This window comes from Bipolaris zeicola (assembly GCF_000523435.1).
Source record: "Bipolaris zeicola 26-R-13 unplaced genomic scaffold scaffold_10, whole genome shotgun sequence".
NCBI lineage: Eukaryota > Fungi > Ascomycota > Dothideomycetes > Pleosporales > Pleosporaceae > Bipolaris > Bipolaris zeicola.
The window spans coordinates 41,652-60,266 of record NW_006912059.1 but is presented as its reverse complement, the minus strand read 5'-3'; the positions used below and the strand labels follow the sequence as shown (position 1 = coordinate 60,266).

General features: G+C 47.8%; 7 protein-coding genes across 7 annotated transcripts; 5 read left to right on the top strand and 2 right to left on the bottom strand.

The window, feature by feature from the left end:
- Nucleotides 1–279: 279 nt before the first annotated feature.
- Nucleotides 280–1,307, top strand: COCCADRAFT_32933 (uncharacterized protein; the record flags this gene model as incomplete). Its single annotated transcript, XM_007709633.1, has 2 exons — nt 280–913; nt 1,018–1,307. 2 exons carry the CDS (start codon nt 280–282, stop codon nt 1,305–1,307), a joined length of 924 nt encoding a protein of 307 aa, XP_007707823.1.
- A 586-nt stretch (nt 1,308–1,893) lies between these two features.
- Nucleotides 1,894–5,063, top strand: COCCADRAFT_32932 (uncharacterized protein; the record flags this gene model as incomplete). Its single annotated transcript, XM_007709632.1, has 2 exons — nt 1,894–2,037; nt 2,241–5,063. 2 exons carry the CDS (start codon nt 1,894–1,896, stop codon nt 5,061–5,063), a joined length of 2,967 nt encoding a protein of 988 aa, XP_007707822.1.
- A 2,245-nt stretch (nt 5,064–7,308) lies between these two features.
- COCCADRAFT_32931 (uncharacterized protein) lies at nt 7,309–8,573 on the bottom strand (the record flags this gene model as incomplete). The annotated part of the gene is made up of 8 exons (XM_007709631.1): nt 7,309–7,442; nt 7,497–7,677; nt 7,758–7,785; nt 7,834–7,922; nt 8,038–8,067; nt 8,122–8,206; nt 8,269–8,314; nt 8,372–8,573. 8 exons carry the CDS (start codon nt 8,571–8,573, stop codon nt 7,309–7,311), a joined length of 795 nt encoding a protein of 264 aa, XP_007707821.1.
- Nucleotides 8,574–10,159: 1,586 nt separating this feature from the next.
- On the top strand, nt 10,160–13,589 carry COCCADRAFT_1271 (uncharacterized protein; the record flags this gene model as incomplete). The annotated part of the gene is made up of 8 exons (XM_007709586.1): nt 10,160–10,727; nt 10,778–10,912; nt 10,973–11,055; nt 11,113–11,216; nt 11,269–11,553; nt 11,604–11,739; nt 11,789–12,469; nt 12,534–13,589. 8 exons carry the CDS (start codon nt 10,160–10,162, stop codon nt 13,587–13,589), a joined length of 3,048 nt encoding a protein of 1,015 aa, XP_007707776.1.
- A 1,793-nt stretch (nt 13,590–15,382) lies between these two features.
- COCCADRAFT_22581 (uncharacterized protein) lies at nt 15,383–15,976 on the top strand (the record flags this gene model as incomplete). The annotated part of the gene is made up of 1 exon (XM_007709613.1): nt 15,383–15,976. The coding sequence occupies one exon, from the start codon at nt 15,383–15,385 to the stop codon at nt 15,974–15,976; it is 594 nt and encodes a 197-aa protein (XP_007707803.1).
- A 315-nt stretch (nt 15,977–16,291) lies between these two features.
- On the bottom strand, nt 16,292–17,086 carry COCCADRAFT_84501 (glycosyltransferase family 2 protein; the record flags this gene model as incomplete). The annotated part of the gene is made up of 2 exons (XM_007709669.1): nt 16,292–16,913; nt 16,977–17,086. 2 exons carry the CDS (start codon nt 17,084–17,086, stop codon nt 16,292–16,294), a joined length of 732 nt encoding a protein of 243 aa, XP_007707859.1.
- Nucleotides 17,087–17,347: 261 nt separating this feature from the next.
- Nucleotides 17,348–18,262, top strand: COCCADRAFT_1269 (uncharacterized protein; the record flags this gene model as incomplete). The annotated part of the gene is made up of 1 exon (XM_007709585.1): nt 17,348–18,262. One exon carries the CDS (start codon nt 17,348–17,350, stop codon nt 18,260–18,262), a length of 915 nt encoding a protein of 304 aa, XP_007707775.1.
- Nucleotides 18,263–18,615: the final 353 nt, after the last annotated feature.

Genomic DNA, 18,615 nt, shown 5'->3' with positions numbered 1-18,615 from the left:
ATGCCACTACGTATTCAGTGACTGGATTCTTTCAGTCTCCGAATCTAGTGCGGGAACTGGTGCTATTGAGAATTCATAGGTTCCGAAGGAAAGAATGGATTTGTAAAGCTTGCCAAGCTTGTGATCGTAATCACTTTCAATCTCTTGCGATCTTTCCTGGTACATATAGAAGTACCGGGAAGCAGTTGTGAAGCTTATCCTCAGCAAGTACATCCCGTTCTTACTTCAAACTCTTCACTCAAACCGTTTCAAATTCAACTTTTTCAACGCACCTCCAAGATGTCTGCGCTTACTGCACAGGATCTCTCGAAGAACTTGCACACCCTTGACAGAAGGCTAGATACGCCCAGTTTCGTCCAGACAGTGCACAGAACGACCTACAGAGCCATCGACCCTGCCCGCTCTGACCTCTCAGCTTCAGGGAAAACAGTTGTTGTGACTGGAGGCGCCACTGGCATTGGATTCGGGATCGCTCAACACTTTGCTGCTGCGGAGGCTTCTACCATTGTGCTTGTTGCCAGAAGGGCAAACACCCTGGAAGAGGCAGCTAAAGCTATCAGCCAATCGTATCCTAAAACCCAGGTTCTTACGTATTCCGTCGATATCATGGATAGTAAAAGCGTCGGAAATATGTTTGCGTCGGCCGTTGATGCGGCAAAGACTCATGCTGCGGACATACTTGTAACGTCCGCAGCCTATATTCATCCTCCAAATACAGTTGTCGGGATAGATCCTCCTTTTCTCGAAACCTGCTTCTCAACGAACGTTTTTGGCAATATGAATCTCGTCCGCCATTTCCTCAGAGTTCCATCATCTCATAAAAAGACTGTGATCGATGTGTCTTCGAGCGCATCACATCGCATCAACCCAGCGATCTCTGCCTATGGGGCTAGCAAAGGAGCCTTCACTTTCTGTAAGCGGACCCGCAGTCTTGTCATTGAATTGCTCAACAAATTGGCGGCTATAAAACACCTAACACACCTTGAATATTTTGCTAACAGTACCCTACTACGATAGTGATGCGCCACCTACAGTCTGAGAATCCAGATATCAGAGTCCACTCATTCCAACCTGGGACAGTTTTTACACCTGCTAGCCAAGGATTCGGCGTCACGAAAGAAATGTTCGAACCCATCGCGGATGACGTATCGCTTCCAGGTTCTTTCGCAGTCTGGTTAGCGAGTCCAGAGGCTGAATTCACGAAGGGTCGGTTTCTGCATTCTAAATGGGATGTTGAAGATTTGGTAAAAAACAAGCATGTATTCGTGGAAGATCCGAAATTTTCCACGGTCGAGTTGAGACTATGAGGGTTTTACCGAATTAGTAATAGTGCATTCCTAGATAACCATTGGTGAAAGTCTCAATCTCGTTTATCATAGTAATCCAGCTAGTATTACAGAGATCACTTGGCTGGGGAACATTGTTGATAGAAGGGTATTGGATAAAAGGACTGTCTTTTTACAAGAACTATCTACTATAAGAATCAGAGTAGTCATAAAAGGTGTATCGCTATACTGTGATGGATACCGCGAAAATCGATATGTCATCGCCAAGTCTTTGGTGGACTAACTAGAAAGCAAAAGAGAACTTACTCTTCCACTCTTCTATGACATTTGATACACATCTTGTTTTGTGATTAACCTTTTAGTATCTCTATGGTCACTATGATCTGTGATTCTGGGTGTTGCGGCCCGCCCAAGGCCACTCCTACCGTCGCGCGCATACCAACTCTGCCATTGGTTGATAGAGGCGCAGATAGTTGCTGTGAGTCCCAAAGCGACTTTATGGCCAGCTCTACCAAAAATTGCGGAGACGAATGCTGTTCATCTTCGCACCAACATTCGAATACTAAAGAAGGCAATTCCTTTGTTGGCGCAACCGAAAAGACTCCAAATGAGGGCGACTCCTGCTGCTCTAAGCCTGCCAACATTGAGCCACAGTGCCGAGAGCGTTCCAACTGCCGCGAGGGGAGATCTTTGCCTTGTTGCGATTCATCCTGTATCGACCGACTTGCTCTCCGCAAGTGTACCGCTGAGTGTAAATCTCCATCCCATGCCCTACCATTCCACTACTGATATATGCATTTTATAGCTAACAGAACACCCGATCGACCCTCGGATTGCGATGGAGGAAAGGACGGCAAGGCGTGTCGGAAACACGTCCGCGGGGCCTACGAACAGTATCAGTCCAAACTGGAAGGGCTAGGCTGTATCTGCCACACGCTGCTCACTCTTGGCCAGGATTCTTGCTGTACGCCGCCGCGACGATCTTCGTTGGAGAGTGATCAGGCGAAATTAGGTGATTCAGTCACGTGTTGTACATCTGCCGATTTTGACGGTGTGTCTAAGGCGGACGCATGTATATCTACTGCAAAGCCGCGCCCCAGGTCCACTAAAGGATGCTCCACTATCAACGCTACCTCCTGTACCAGTGCTTGTTGTGGAACCACAAAACCTTCGGTGGCTAATACTCTCACTAAATGCGCCGATACTTGTTGTGACGACAAGAAATCTTTCCCGGCAGTATGCGCTACTGCCTGCTGCAATGAAAAGAAGACAGTAACACAGGAAAGGGAAGTCAGGCCCAGCCCAACCCTTAATATGGACCTGGAAATGGGCTTTTCTGGATTGGAGCATGTGATCCTCAGCATCTCGGGGATGACTTGCACTGGATGCGAAACCAAATTATCCCGTAATCTGGCAACACTTCCCGCAGTCACCAATTTGAAGACTAGCCTGGTCCTTTCGCGGGCGGAATTTGACCTCGATACCAGCTCTACCTCCGTTGCCGATGCAATTAAACATCTCGAGAGAACGACCGAGTTTAAGTGCGAGCGCGTCACTCATCAAGGTTCCAGCCTCGATCTCGTTTGTCGTGGTGATCCAGCCGATATTGTCAAAGGCGATTGGCCAGACGGTGTCATTGACGTGAACGTGGTAGACAAGAAGACCGTTCGTGTCAATTTTGACGCCAAAACCATCGGCTCGCGAGATCTTGTCGAAAAGGGCTGGCCCTACTGTCTGCAACTCGCCCCGCCTCGCGCCGATCCTACCCTAGACGCCAGTGCTAAACATGTCCGCAAGGTCGGATACATGACCTTGTTATCCATTATCCTGACCATTCCCGTTTTAGTACTGGCGTGGGCTCCACTTCCAAATAAAGAAGATAGAAAGATCCTGTTCGGTTCTATCTCCCTTGCTCTCGCTACCATGATTCAATTTGTGGTTGCTGGGCCTTTCTATCCTAAAGCGCTCAAAGCATTGATCTTCTCGAGAGTAATTGAGATGTATTTGCTTATCGTTTTGAGTACCAGCGCCGCATACATCTTCTCCGTCGTGGCGTTCGGCTATCTCATTGCGCACAAGCCACTATCCAGCGGTGAATTCTTTGAAACTAGCACATTGCTAGTTACGCTCATCATGATTGGTCGCTATATTGCTGCGTTGGCACGGCAAAAGGCTGTCGAATCCATTTCGATTCGCTCGTTGCAAACATCGACTGCTACCATCATGGATAGAGATGAGGTTGAGAAGGAAATAGATGCCAGACTACTTCAGTATGGCGATGTTTTTAAAGTAACTCCCGACTCCAGGATTCCGACCGATGGGACAGTCATCTCTGGCTCTTCTGAGATTGATGAATCTATGATGACTGGCGAATCAAGACCTATCGAAAAGTTCAAGGGTTCGTCTGTCATTGCTGGATCTATTAACGGATCAGGAGTTCTAACCGTTCGGCTCACCCGAATTCCTGATGACAACACCATCAGTACTATTGCCGGAATGGTCGACGAAGCAAAGCTGTCTAAGCCAAAAGTTCAGGAGATTGCTGACAAAGTGGCAGCCTGCTTTGTTCCTGTTGTTGTCTCAATCACAATCGTTGTGTTCTGCATCTGGATTGCTATAGGCATCATCGTTCAAAACAGATCCGGGTCTGAGGCTGTTATTCAAGCCATTACATATGCTATCGCAGTACTGATCGTGTCTTGTCCCTGCGCTATTGGTCTTGCTGTCCCAATGGTAATTGTCGTTGCAACCGGTGTTGCCGCAGAGAGAGGCGTTATTTTCAAATCTGCTGATGCTATCGAAATCGCGTACAAGACCACTCATGTTGTTTTCGACAAAACCAGGACGCTGACTCAGGGTAAGCTTACTATCGCTCAAGAAGAGTACCCCGACACTTCTCCTAGTACAAAATCTCTGTTATTGGGCCTGATCGGGAGCAACAAACATCCGGTTTCTCTTTCAGTTGCAAGTCACCTTAAAGCAAAAGGAATCATAGCCATGCCAGTATCAGACCCTAGGAACATAGTCGGCAGAGGTGTCGAAGGCGCTTTTGAAGGTCGCACTCTCCGTGCAGGTAATTCTAGATGGCTCGGCTTTTCGGACGATCCACTGGTTCAGTCCATTATATCTCAGGGTTACACTGCCTTTTGCTTTACAATGGACGGTTCCCTCGCTGCCGTGTTCGGCCTTGAGGACTCTCTGCGAGCGGATACTCTTTCTACCATCACCAAGCTGCAGCAAAACCAGATAACGGTTCATGTCCTCTCTGGCGATGATGATGGTGCCGTCAGAGCGGTCGCATCTCAACTGCAGATTCCCAATTCCAATGTGCGATCCCGCTGCACTCCGACGGACAAGCAATCTTACATCAAGGAACTCCTCGCCACATTTGACCCACGCGGACCGAAAAAGAAAGCGAGAGGGCCCGTTGTCATGTTCTGTGGCGATGGAACTAACGACGCCGTCGCTCTTGCCCAGGCCACCATCGGCGTACATATGAACGGAGGCACTGACGTCGCTAAATCCGCCGCAGATATTGTTCTCATGCGACCGAGTCTGTCCGGCATTCTCATCGCGATAACTGTCAGCCGAAAATCAACCCATCGGATTGCTTTCAACTTCGGCTGGAGTTTTGTGTACAATATATTTGCTATCCTTCTTGCTACCGGTGCCTTTGTGCATTTCCATATTCCACCAGAGTTTGCAGGGTTGGGTGAGCTGGTTAGCGTTTGTCCGGTGATTGCAGCAGGCGTTCTGCTAAGGTCGGCAAGGATTTAGTCAGCATGTCTTTTGCATACTGCTAGCACTCCTCCACCATCAATAATCATCCGCAACCACATGGCCTTGCTGCCTACCATTTCTACATCGAATTTGTCATGCCATGGCAATGATGGCTCAACTTCACTTATGCCAACTCTTTTTCGTTCCCTGTTGCTTTTCTCTTCAACTTTCGTTTTCTTAATCACTATACAAGATAAACTCATAACCTAGCCCTGACTCCTCAATCCAGCATAACTTCATGGTGGTCACTAGCTCGATAAGATATATGTCAGCTCTCCAGTAGAGTCACAAGTTGATGCAATATGTTTTGCGCATGAGGCTGGCTAAGCGACTCACGTTTTCGTCGTTCGCTTCTACACTATTCGGCCGTATTAAGAGAAGCATTATCGGCACTTTTGATACCGGGGTTTTTTATCCTCGGCAAACGCAACAAATCAGGGCTACAGCTCATAGTATAAATGCAATTGTGCAAGCTATAGCATCTGACTTGTCACATTGAGACTTTTGAAGTAATGTTACCCCTCATAGTCATCCATGCTCAATCTATTTTATATCATGTGACTACTTCGATAGAAATTATGACAATGTGAGTTATAAGAAGGCCCATACACTCAAATGAATCTTTCCAAAGACATACTTGAGTTCTGTCAAAGTAGTTTTCATGTTCCGCGATAGGCCCTTCCTAGATAGTTTTGATACTAAGAATGTCTGGTCGTCTCTGTATAATTTCCATCCGCACAACTCCCAGTCAACGGTGAAGTCACGGTATTATAACACGCTACTGAGGTAATTATTACAGCTTTAGCATTGTAATTAGACTGTTCTAGAGGGTCTACAGATACGTAATCCGACTAACCTGAAGAATCTCTATTCTCATAAAGTAGGTCCTTGCGAAGTCTTTTGTTATTATGCCTCATCCTGGCAGGCTGTGTTGTGGCCTGTCATTCTTTAAAAAGAATAATAATATAAACCATTATACGCCAAACAGATACAAGCACGTCAAATCATACGTTGCGCCCATGCTGAGACGGTCTGGGTCTTTGTTTTTCTAAGCTAGCGTCTCGGTACTACACGGGCACTAAAATCTCACTCACTTCAGCCAAGAGTATTATTATTATTATTATTATTATTATTAACTATTCCATTATAGTTTCAGCCAAGAGTAAGAGCAGCTAACGTAGCTAGAAGTACGTAGAAGCAAAGCTGGACTTTCTCTCGGTACTATCCATAGTGGCTTGTTATTGTATTTGGTTTTTTGCATTTTCTTACTGGTTACTAAAAATAGGAAAATTCAAGCATAGCAACGATTATTTTATGCGCATTGCTTGCAATCCTAGTTTACCAAACAATATCAGATGACGCAGTTATCTTTGACACTGTGTAATAATAGTCTGTACGAAGAACGAGACAAGTTGATTATGCGTGGATTTCATGCTTGGTTTTGTTGTTCAATCGTTGTTCACAGACGGCAGTCTCCAATCTTACTGCAAGGAACGCCTGTTGAATATCACAGAATCGTCTACATCCTCGCAAACAGCTTGCAATAGTTTAGTTCTTGGTAAAATCAGTGTAAATCAGTTTACCATACAATGCTTCTTGAAGCAATGCACAGTGGTCGTGACTGTGCAGGGACACTAGGTTGATCCTTGGAAACGCTTCAGCTATACGCCGCTAGTGCACCAGACTACGATAAACGCCGGCTTGACAACGGTGGGATGGCCCGAGGCTCTGGTTCCATCTTGATTGTTCCTCGTGCACACATTGTATATTGTACTCTTCGTATTTCACAACGTTGCTGGCTTGATGGTGATGTGGAACAGTCGTCAGCTCTGGGAGACAGGCCAAGGCGGATCTGAGCATCAACACATCTCGCTTCCAAACCATGTCCCGACGGGCGCATCCGCGTCTGACTACAGCTGTCAGACACCTCGTGCGCAATTCAGCAAGGGTGGATCGTGATATCTTGGCATCGGATGTTGCAACGTGCAGCCTAAAATACAAACCCTTGGCAACGAGCCGGAAGGGATAACACAGCCACATATCACTGCCAAGCCAGTCTCATGGTACCTGTCGGAGCGCTTAGCTCCCCCGCATATAATTTGTCCGCGTGGCGGGGCTTCGATAAAGACCTTATTAATTTATGGCGCGGACGTATTATCACAAAAAGCCTAGTACGCCTAAAAGGCCCGAATCGGGGGTTCCAACAAACGATTTACTCCGAGCTTTCCATTACCCCTACCATTTAACGGTGTTGGACATTTGCTTTTCGTTTCTCCTTGAAAGCCGCCACCCCTTCCCGGCAATCCTCAAGCGAGAAGCTGCTGTAGTACAATGCACGCTCAATCTCTAACCCTGTCTTCAAGGTTGTCGTCTCCGCTGCTTTCTGTCAACTTCCTAGCCTGGGGATACGGGCGTACAGACAATTCTCACCTGCTAAAACAGCTTGTTTAGCTAGGCCAATTGCTGGCGCTGAAAACGATGCAATAGTCCGTGCCATTGCCGTTGCCACCTCCAATACGTCTTCTCCGTTGGGAACAGCCCTATTCACAACGCCTAGACGCTCCATCTCCGTTGCCGAGGTGGTTGCACCGGTTAATATAAGTTCCATTGCCTAGTGAGTTAATACGAACGCTGCTCAACAGAAGGAAAATGCTAGCATGATATTGCCTGGCCTACGAATTGGGAACATACCTTCTGCTTTCCAATCGTCTTGGTGAGTCTGAATGAGGTCAATACATGTCAGCCAGAAGACGTAATTCGCTCTCACCTTTGCGTGCCACCCGCTCCCAGTATCGTGCCAAGGGTGATTTCTGGGAAACCAAATCGCGCATCTGCTGTTGCGTAAACCATGTCACACTGCACGTCATTAGCGCCCGCTCCAAAGCACACGACTCCAACAGTAAGCGATTACTCAGAATCGCTATCAAGCCAATCGGGCATTGGTGGAATGCACGGGGCAATTTGTCCTTACCATAAGTGCGAGTTCAAAGCCACCGCCTAACTAGTAGGGGCTGTCAGCATGCCTGTTAAGTGACGTGGGGGATAACCGGCTCACTGCAAAGCCCCTCACGACTGCCAGAATAGGCTTCCGAAAACTTGAGAATGCTTCATCGAGGTCTTTGAGCCATCCCACACGGGTCCTACCGACGGAATGATAGGTCAACGGAAGCTCCTTTTCCGCTCCATACTTGGGTATACTTACGCCTCAGCTGTCGTAAGCTTCGCCAGTTCAGTTAGATCTGCGCCAGCTGATCATCGTGTCAATACCCACGCATCTCTCTGTACAAGGACCGATCTCAACATACCACAGAATGGGCCAGAGCTGGTCAAGACGGCAGCGAAGATCGTGGGGTTGCGATCAATTTGACGCAACGCCGCAATCAGCTCATTCATCAAAGCCTGACACAATGCATTCCTCTTTTTCGGTCTGTTCAGTTCCAGAATGGCGATACCTTCATCCTTGATGGTCACAATCAGACTCGGCGATTCTGCGTTCGAGAGGCTCATGGCTTCTAGTTGGTTCGGTCGTTAACGTGAGTTTCGGATTCGTTTAGCAAAATGTGGCGCTTGGTCTGTACTTGGATTTTGTTTTTTTAACCGTTGAGACGATAAGAAATTTTCCAAGTTATCAAGAATCCTTCTTTCTTGTATCATTGGGCAATCATGGTTCACGGAGTTGGATTTATACTAAACACTGTGGCTCTTTGAGAGAGCATAACTAAGTAGGCAGATCAAACTTGGCTAAGGATCAAAATTACAGTGAGATTGACTTCTAGTCCCCACGTGGTCCAGCCCGGCTCCACCTCTATAGGTGCCATGCTTGGTACTGCACAAAATCACCAGCCCACAGCTGCGTGGGCGTAGCCGTATGCATTACCCGTTTTTTTTTTGAGGTACTTGGCTGGTTTCATATACCACGCGGCCAGTTTCATCTATTGCCCACACTAAAAAAGCATTTCTGCTGCATGATTCGTCCAAGGCCGTCCCCTGCTACCCAACTCCATATTTACAAGTCAACCTGATATGGTTTCTACCGCCGCTCTCCGCCCCTGGACCCCCACCCCCTTTATTTAAGAGAGTTCTGCAAGTAGCAAGTCCGCTCATGCTTCGGGGCTACGCGATTAACCGGCCAGCAAAACCGAGGCAATCGCTTAGCATGCCATCTCACGACGATCGGATCCGACCGGATAGATGGTACTGTATGGTATTATATCCATGGTCCGTAAGACGACCATCACTAACGCATTGACAGATCGAGCGTTCGTAATTAGGGGCAGGGCCACGAAAGCCCCAGCGATTTAGTTTCAGGGTGCAGCCGCACATGGCCTCGCTTAGACCCCATTGCAGGTATGCACCCCACTTGACGTAAGTGGGTACATGGTTCCCCCTGTAACATTTCGGCTGTCACATCCTAACCGGAAGGTAACCTTAGCTTCGGGTCCTCCTCACGGAGTAAAACAAGGCCTGCCTTAGGAACACGCATCTGTAAATTGCCACCTGAATAACGGCTGAAGCTACCTCTAGGAACATCCAGTCATGTCACTCAAACCGCACCATTGCAGTGGCTCAGAGCATTGTGCATACGCAGTCCGTCCTTGTGAAGGTTGTTTAGTGGCCCCGCATCAGTTTCGTTTTGTGTTTGGCGTCCTGATTGTAGACTCTTTGCTACTTTCAGCCACCAATCCGCAGGTTCCTAACTTTTTCTTGACATTGAACCGGCGTATAGCACGAAACCGGCGTATAGCACGAATCCGCCCTGGTGGAGGTCGTCCGAGAACGTTCGCCTGATATTAACTGTCCAAGACATTTTCATAGTGTCTCGATAACACACCCCAGAAACTTCAGTGCAGTCCTCACCTGGCAATTTACGGTCAAATTTTGCGTCATATAGCATGATCACATGGAAATCCCTTGTGGATCCAAGGTATTGCCACCCACAGGTGTATACGAGTAGGATCATGCTCCGATTCTACTTGCCGTGTCTGAAACGTCCCCTCCCGTTAATACAAAAGGGAGGGCGCTGGCAACAACATGAAGATTTCAATAGCATGAGAACTCTCTATTCCTCTATTCTAATTCATTAATTTCTCAACATGAAGACGAACAATTGCTTTGAGGCAATGTCATGCCTCCCTGAGGAGGATCGCAGACGGATATCTAGCTTTGGTCAAGGACCAACTGTCCCAGTCCCACATTCCGTGGTTCATGAGGCATTCGAAAGAATTGCTGAAACTCATCCACATACGGTCGCCGCAACCTTTGGTGGTAAATCACTGACATACCAGCAATTGGATGAAGCAGCAAACCAACTCGCCAATCGTCTCATCCATGCAGGATTGAAGCCGAGACAACGAGTATGCCTTGTTGTGCAACGCTCGTTTGAGATGCTGGTTGGTATCTTTGCCATTCTGAAATCAGGATGTCAATATGTACCAGTCGATGGTGGAGTGGCATCAGAGGTTGCACTGACACACATCCTTTCCGACTCTGGTGCAACTTTCATTCTATGCCTTCCCAAATTTTTCGAACGAACACAAAAGGTTGCCAAACAAGGTGCAGTGATTGTCGCTTTGGAAGCGAACGTTGCTGCCTCCTTTCCCTCGACACGCCCATCAGTCCCAGTTTCCCGCCATGATGGTGCATATGCGATTTACACATCCGGTAAGTTAACGCACTATACAAGCCAATCATTGCTTACCATCTCTATTTAGGCAGTACTGGTACACCCAAGGGTGTCGACGTTGCGCATTCAAATGTCACAAACGCTTTGTTGTTAAACCCAGCGCGACTTGACATTACCGTGGGGTCCAAAGTTGCACAAGTACTCAACATTGCATTCGACATGGGTAAGCTCCATAGAAAATTTCCAAGAAAATTTCCAAGAAAATTACCTAACAAGTAACCAGGTGCATGGGAAATACTGGCATGTCTTATGAATGGTGGTACCCTATACTTGCGGGGGTCAGACTGGACAGCTACGCTCCGTGAGGTAAGCGCTTCCGTTTAGCCACCAAATCTGACCAATCACCTACTAACCGAGCCATAGGTGGATACACTTATTTCCACCCCATCCATCCTGTCAAAGTACCGTCGACAGGCTTTTCCAAACATCAAATATGTCGTGACAGGCGGTGAGCCTTGCCCAAAAGCGTGAGTTTTCTTTCTTCGAAGCTATCTACGAACGATTTTAACGGTTAATTAGACTGGCTGATGAGTGGGCTGAAAATGCATGCTTCTACAACATTTGTGGGCCAACGGAGATTACCATTCTTAATTCAGCACATCGACATACCCCAGGCCAGTTTTTGTCCATTGGAAAGCCATTGCCCAACACGACATGTTACCTTCTCGACGCAGACGAGCAACCGGTTCTTGTGGGAGAAAAGGGAACCATGTGGGTTGGTGGAGCTGGTGTGACTCGAGGCTATATCAATTTGCCTGAACTTACTGCTCGTCGTTACAAGCATGACAAATTCGTCAATGATGGGTATGTTTCATGGACTATCTTTCGTATCACATTGTACTTACACAGCGCAGATCACGAATGTTCAACACCGGTGATATCGCACGGTGGAACGAAGATGGTTCGCTTGATATGCTCGGTCGTGAAGATGACCAAGTAAAGATCAAGGGTTTTCGTGTTGAACTTGATGGAATCACAGCCGTCGTTGAGGTGAATAGCCCCTATTTTGAACATTTTATGAGATTGCTAACGGAATTAGTCGTTCCAAAACGTGAGACGAGGTGCAGCACTGCTCGTCGAGAATGCGCTCTGTGCTTTTTATGCCACAGAGGGTTCAGTTGACGAAGAAGCTCTCAAAATTTTCACCCAGAAGCATCTACCTTATTACTCTGTTCCAGAGAAATGGGTCAAGGTCGACTCCATACCACTTACAAATAACGGCAAAGTCGATCGAAAAATTCTCAGAGAACTCGCTTCTGCCCAGCCTAGCCACACACCCAAGAGCGAGAAGCCCACAGAAACTCTCAAGCCGAACACAGTCAGTGTCAATGTGGAGACCTACTCTTCTGGTGGATCTTCCACTGCCTCTCTCAAGGATCCAGAGAAGATGGCTGTCATCATTACTAGCGGCGATTCTGAGGGAACCAGCTCTTCAGTGGATCTGGCTGAAAAGCTACCAGAAGCCCTGCCGCCGAAGAACAGTTACCACGGTCTACGCTGGGTTCGACATCGCGGACTTATTCTTTACCGCCGCTTCCTGTCTGTCGTCATACTGGCGAACATCGGGGTGGCTGTATTTCTTCTGCACCGCAGGATTGGACAAAACAGGGACATTCTCGCCAACTTGTCTCTAGCCACAGCTGCCAATCTTGTCGTAGCTGTCCTCATGCGCTCGGAGCCAGTCGTCAACCTTCTTTTTACCGTTTTTTGCTCTGTTCCGGTAAGCAATCGCTGTATATCATGGACTTATGAAATGATGACTGACTGTAATTCTCAATATACAGACCTTCTTTCCTCTAGCTATACGACGCCAGTGCGCTCGAATCTTCCACATTGGTGGTATCCACAGCGGATGTGCAATGGCAGCCATAATGTGGCATTTTATATTCACCATTGACGGTACCGTGGATTTGGCACAGCCGGCATACATGCGTCGAATCTCGGTAGCTCCGGTCGTAGTATCGTGGCTTGCGCTTCTCATCTTGCTCGCCATTGGATCGACTTCGCACCCAACCTTCCGCGCCAAATACCACAATCTATGGGAGATGACCCATCGATTCGGTGGTTGGACTTGTCTCGCATTGCTCTGGACACTTACATTCCTTGCAACCAAGGACCTTAATCCCGAGCTGCCGATCGCAACCGCCTATTTGCGCTCCCCAGGTATTTGGCTTCTCTCCGTCGCGACAGCAGCCATCATCTTCCCATGGCTGCATCTACGCAAAGTACCCGTCCGCTCCGAGGTTCTCTCAAACCATGCTATCCGGCTTTGGTTCGATTACACGACTCCTGTTGTCGGGACTGCTGTCAGACTTGCAGAACGTCCCTTGATCGACTGGCACGGCTTTGCCACCATTACCAATCCCGAAGGCAATGGATTCTCACTTATTGTGAGCCGCGCAGGTGACTTTACAGGCCGCACAATTGAGCGCGCACCGACCCATATCTACGTCCGTGGTATCCCGACTTGCGGTGTTCTCCGCATAGCCACACTCTTCAAGTCAGTCGTCCTTGTCGCAACAGGATCAGGTATCGGACCTTGCCTAGCTGTCATCCTCGCTCAGAAAGTACCTTGTCGTATCCTGTGGACTGCGCCAAACCCTGAACAGACATTTGGTCAAAAGATTGTGGACAGCGTCAAAGCTACAGATTCACAAGCAGTCATCTGGAACACGAGAACGCAAGGAAAGCCCAATATGTCCTTGATCGCGTACCAGCTATGGAAAGAGAGTGGAGCTGAAGCTGTTTGTGTGATCAGCAACAAGAAGTTCACAACCAAGATTGTGTATGATATGGAAGCCCGAGGCATTCCAGCTTATGGTGCTATTTTCGACTCGTAGATGAATTTTCCTTTTTTCTATAATTTCTTAGGTATATGGGTCATTGGTTTTTTGGATTGTTTTTCGCGCATGGGAAACTTGGGAAAAAAGTTTCATTAGAGTTGGTTTTCTAAAAAGGCGTCTAACTTGGCATTCATACTGCTTCGAGTGGAATAGGCGGTATTTTGAACTTTTTTTGTTTATTTCCTCATCAATCAATATCACATTCTTCAGAGACACCAGAGAACCTTGATTTGCAAATTGTATGCGAGTGAGGATCACAATATCCAATAGTCTTACTACCAGTTGCCAGACAAGTTGATTATCAAAACTTTCGACTAAATTTCCCTACTCAACACCTTCGAAAGGAATGTAATATAGCCAACCATACGAGTCGTATGGATCAAATAGTCAAAAATAGCTTGTTAAAACAGTGTCAATGACGTAACCGTAGAGGGGAATGGACAATGCGTAAACACTTAGTGTAGAAAACCCTTTCTGGTTCAGCGCGGGCTTCATTATAGACCAATGGTTTGTCGCCAAGCAGTCCTCTGTAATAAGTTGATTTACCAATACCAATCTAGCATGTTTGAAGAATAGGTTGTATCAAGTTGCAAGACGGGGGAGATCCTAGGTGGGGTCATGGGAGACTAAGTACATCCCCCACTTGAACAGGGGTGTATAAGCTACACTGTGAATCTACCTACAAGCTTTTGCGGCTCTGCCCCACTACAATGCGCCCTATCTGGAAATCCTCCAGCCTAATATCCCTGCCTCGGATCATATGGCTGGATGTTCGCATCTACACCGCTCCGCGGAATCAATCCATGGCGCGACCCACTTGTACGATCACTACCTTTTGGGATACGCTCCGGTAACACTAGCTAACGTTTCTTCTAGTCTTCCGCGGATGTAACTATGACTCACCTCGCTAGATGGTAAAGGGCTTTTGGAAGGATTTGTTACTGACCACAACCACAACCTAGCCTAGGCAGACATCTAGCGTCTATCATTCAGAGTGTTTTATGTCGGATATTGTTAATACTTAATTTTTAGTCTGCATGCGGAAATCGCCACTGCGGTCTTTATACACTCAAGGAGAATTATCGAAAACAAAGTTCTGGCTCGCAGTATGAACTTTCTTTGCTAGGACATCGGTGTACTAAAGCATAGGTACCTACTTGTACTATCAATCGACTCCATTGTCATGCTTTGGAATAATCATCTCGGAACCTCGGTCTTCTTATACGGTACCGTGGCGCCCCCAATGTCTAGTGGGTCTAAGCTTTACTCCTCGGTTCTCAGCATCTCCCTGAGATCGGGAAGCCGTGAACACTTCTCCATGGCTTCACAGCTTTGTCGTGTCGTCTAAATCAAGGGTCGATCATTGATTCAAAGAGGTATCCAATACCCTCCTTCATGTCAAAACAAAAAGTCGCTGGTTTTTCACTCTTCACTAACACCGCTTATGGAAATGTCTGAAATTAACATTTCTGAGTCCATGAAGCCTCCAAGCCCTGAGTCACGGGTCGAACTCTGAACACTGAGAGCGATGAAATCTACTACTCCAATTTCATGTCAATCTGCAGCTGAGACCTGAAGTGCCCTACAAAGAGTGTCTTATTCAAGTATATGTAAGACAGCTTAGCCTCTCAACGCCAGCGCTATCAACCCACCACCACATCACTTGATCCGCTACCTACAATCTCCATACCTTACAATCCACTTCATTTTACTTTGCCTACCCCCACTACACCAAATAATCACCCAACACCTCAATTGCCCCCCCAACTACCCGCAAACCAGCTCACCAAATGGCGCAAGACAGCCTCCTCCGCCACACCTTCAAACGCGGCCCCCTCTTCTTCAGGTACCGAAAGATGACATGCAGTGTTCCCCCCAGCACCAACGAATCCGACGAGTCGCTCATTCTCGAACCTCCTCGCTACCCACACGACCCGCCATCATGGCGTGACGAAGAGGCATCAGACACCAGCTGCACCCGCAGAATGCACAAGAACAGGCACACGTCGTACGACTCGTGTTCCACCACTTCCACCCCATCATCACCAACTACCTCCAGCTCCTGCAGCTCAAGCCGAGCAACTACCCCGTTACCCCCGTATCAACGGATTCATCGCTCCATTTCCCCCTTAGCAATCAGCACGGGCGACCTCTTCCACGCCGTGGTGCAAGAAGCCGTTGCTGCCACGACTTTGCACATGAAGACTTTGGACACGGCGCTGGGGGTGCTACAGACGATGCAGGGACTCAGTGCGACGGTTGATGTTTTGAGGGGAGAAATGCAAGAGAAGAGGAAGGCGTGTGAGGTGGTGAGGAAAGAGTTGTTGCAGTTTGGTGAGGTGATTCGGGCGTTGGGGCTTGTGGAGGGAGTGACGGGAGTGTAGTGGAGTATGGGCATGGCTGTTTTCTAACGAAGGATTCAGGTTGGTTGTGCTAGAATTGATGTGGGATTTGGTCCAAAAGTTTTTTTTGTTTGTATGTTAGAGAATGGTGGGAGACTCGCATGTGCTGTACAAGATGAAGCTTAGGGTGATGAGAAGATTATCATTTAAAAGTTTATATCAAGACACACAAAGAAAAAGAAAGATTCAAGGGTAGCGTCATATCTCTCACCCAGTCCAGTCCAGTCCAGTTCAGCCTAGGATATCTTGAGACCCATCCCACGTTACTCAACGCCAATCAACCTTTCCCTGCCCCTTCTAGACCTTCAGCCACAGGTTCAACACGCCCTTGGCATATTCTACAATCTCATCTCCACCGAGCTTGCTCTCGCCGTAAAGACGATCAACAAACGAAATCGGAACCTCGCCAACCGTGCAGCCCATAGCCTTTGCGCGTACCATCATCTCCATCTGGAATGTATATCCTTTGCTCTCTGTGCTCCGGATAACCTTTTGCAGAATCTCCTTCTTGTACAGCCTGAAGGAGCCCGTGAGATCGCTGACGCCGGGTCTGAGGACAGTATCCGCGAACAGATTCGCACCCCTGCTAACAAACTTGCGCTTAAGATCCCAGCCGTATACACCGCCGTTGCCTGCATACCGTGTTCCGGTAACAATGTCGTAGTTCTTCGTCTTCTGGAGCGCAATCATGGGCGCGATGAACTTGGGGTGGTGAGAGAAATCCGCGTCCATGATGATGACAAAGTTGCCGGTTGCGAATTGTAGGCCGTGAACGTAAGCTGTGCCGAGGCCCAATTTGCCTGCGCGTGCGCGGATCTGGATGCGTTCGGGGGAGTAGACTTTTTGGAGCTGGGCGGCGACTTCTTGGGTGCCGTCTGGAGAGCCGTCGTCGACAATGATAAGTTCCCAATCGAGGTTGCTGCGAGACAGAGTTAGTAAGAGCCAGGAGTGCAAGAAACGAGGAGGAATGGCAGCAACGTACTTCTCGGTGAATGTCTTGTTGAGCAGCCATGTTATGATGGGGAGGTTGCGGCGCTCATTGTATGTGGGCAAAAGTACGGAGTACTTGTTCTTGTTCGCCTCGGGTGCCATGGTGAAGGTGCTGTATTGCGAATTGGGGGAACGAGCGACTGGAGTTGAGAGTTGTGATTGTTCAAAGTTGAGGGATGGTCGCCGAGGTGATCGTGTCCGCATCGCAGTGCAACGCGAGGGAGGGAGGACCCTGACCTAACCCGTTTCGTCCATGTCCTCACTCCACGACCGCACTACAAGGTCTGGATCACCAGTCTTGCATGCTTACCAAGATTAGAGAACCGGCTTTTATACAGCGAGTCTATTCAATTAATTTTTATCATGCCGCCCTATAAACGAAAGAACCTTCTCCTCTGCCTCGACGCCTTCGATACCCTCTTCACCCCTAGTACTCCCATCCCAACCGCCTACGCACAAGCAGCATCCCGTCACGGGATCCAGATTCCCTCTACCCAAAGCCTAGCCTCAAGCTTCAAATCTGCATTCAAAACCACGTCTCAAAAATACCCAAACTACGGCAAATCTACCGTAGGTCTCAGCCCCGAAAAATGGTGGGAAACCATTATCAAAGACACTTTTGCCCCATTCCTGCAACAAGGCCAGACAGTTTCCCAGAAACTCACCAGCGAACTCCTTGAACACTACTCGTCAAGCAAGGGATACAGAGTATTCGACGACGTCAACTCGTTGTTTAGCATATTGCGCAATGCAAAACAGCAGCGCTCATCCTCATGGCCATGGGACACGACCATCGTGGGCATAATCACAAACTCCGACAATCGCATTCCGTCCATCTTATCCTCGTTTGGCTTGGACGTGGCATCTCTCCGGTACAGCAATAGCAACAACAGCACAAAACAAGTAAATACGATTGCACGAGATCAAGATGTTGATTTTGTACTCCTATCCTATGACGCCAGCGTCGAAAAACCGCACCCTGTGATTTTCTCTCTTGCAGAGGAAATGCTTCGTGACGTCGTATCAAGCAGCTTTGATGCGCAGGGAAAAGGTCTACAAGTGAGCGACTTTGAAAAACTCCATGTAGGCGATGATCTGGACAAGGATTATCTAGGTGCAAAAGGAGCAGGGTGGGGTGCGTTGTTACTGCAGCGAGACCAAGGGTTAGGCAAAGGTGTACAGAATATCGAGTTGCAAGGAAAAAATGGAGACAAGCAACATGTAAAGGCAATTGGTAGCCTGTTAGATATTGCTGGATGGCAACCTACTAGTACATAACGTTTATCGCCAAAAATGGGAAGAAAAAATATTATTTGGATACATGAAATCACGCACCCAGAATACAAAAATATATCAGTGTTGTCATCACATCGATTTCTCATACTCATTTCATCTACCGTTACTAATGCCGTCACACATCTGTCTTCGCTAAGAAGCCGAGGCATCAAAACATAAGAAACAAAAAGCCCATTCCTCGTGTACAAGTGTTTACCTACCGATCCGTAAAAGAAGAAAAAATATTTCCCGCCAAATAGAATTGGATATTCAAACATCCCAACCACCACAGGCCCGCGTCTCAGTTCGGATTTTCTTTTCCGATCCAAGATGATGCGCACTTTGGATGAAATGGA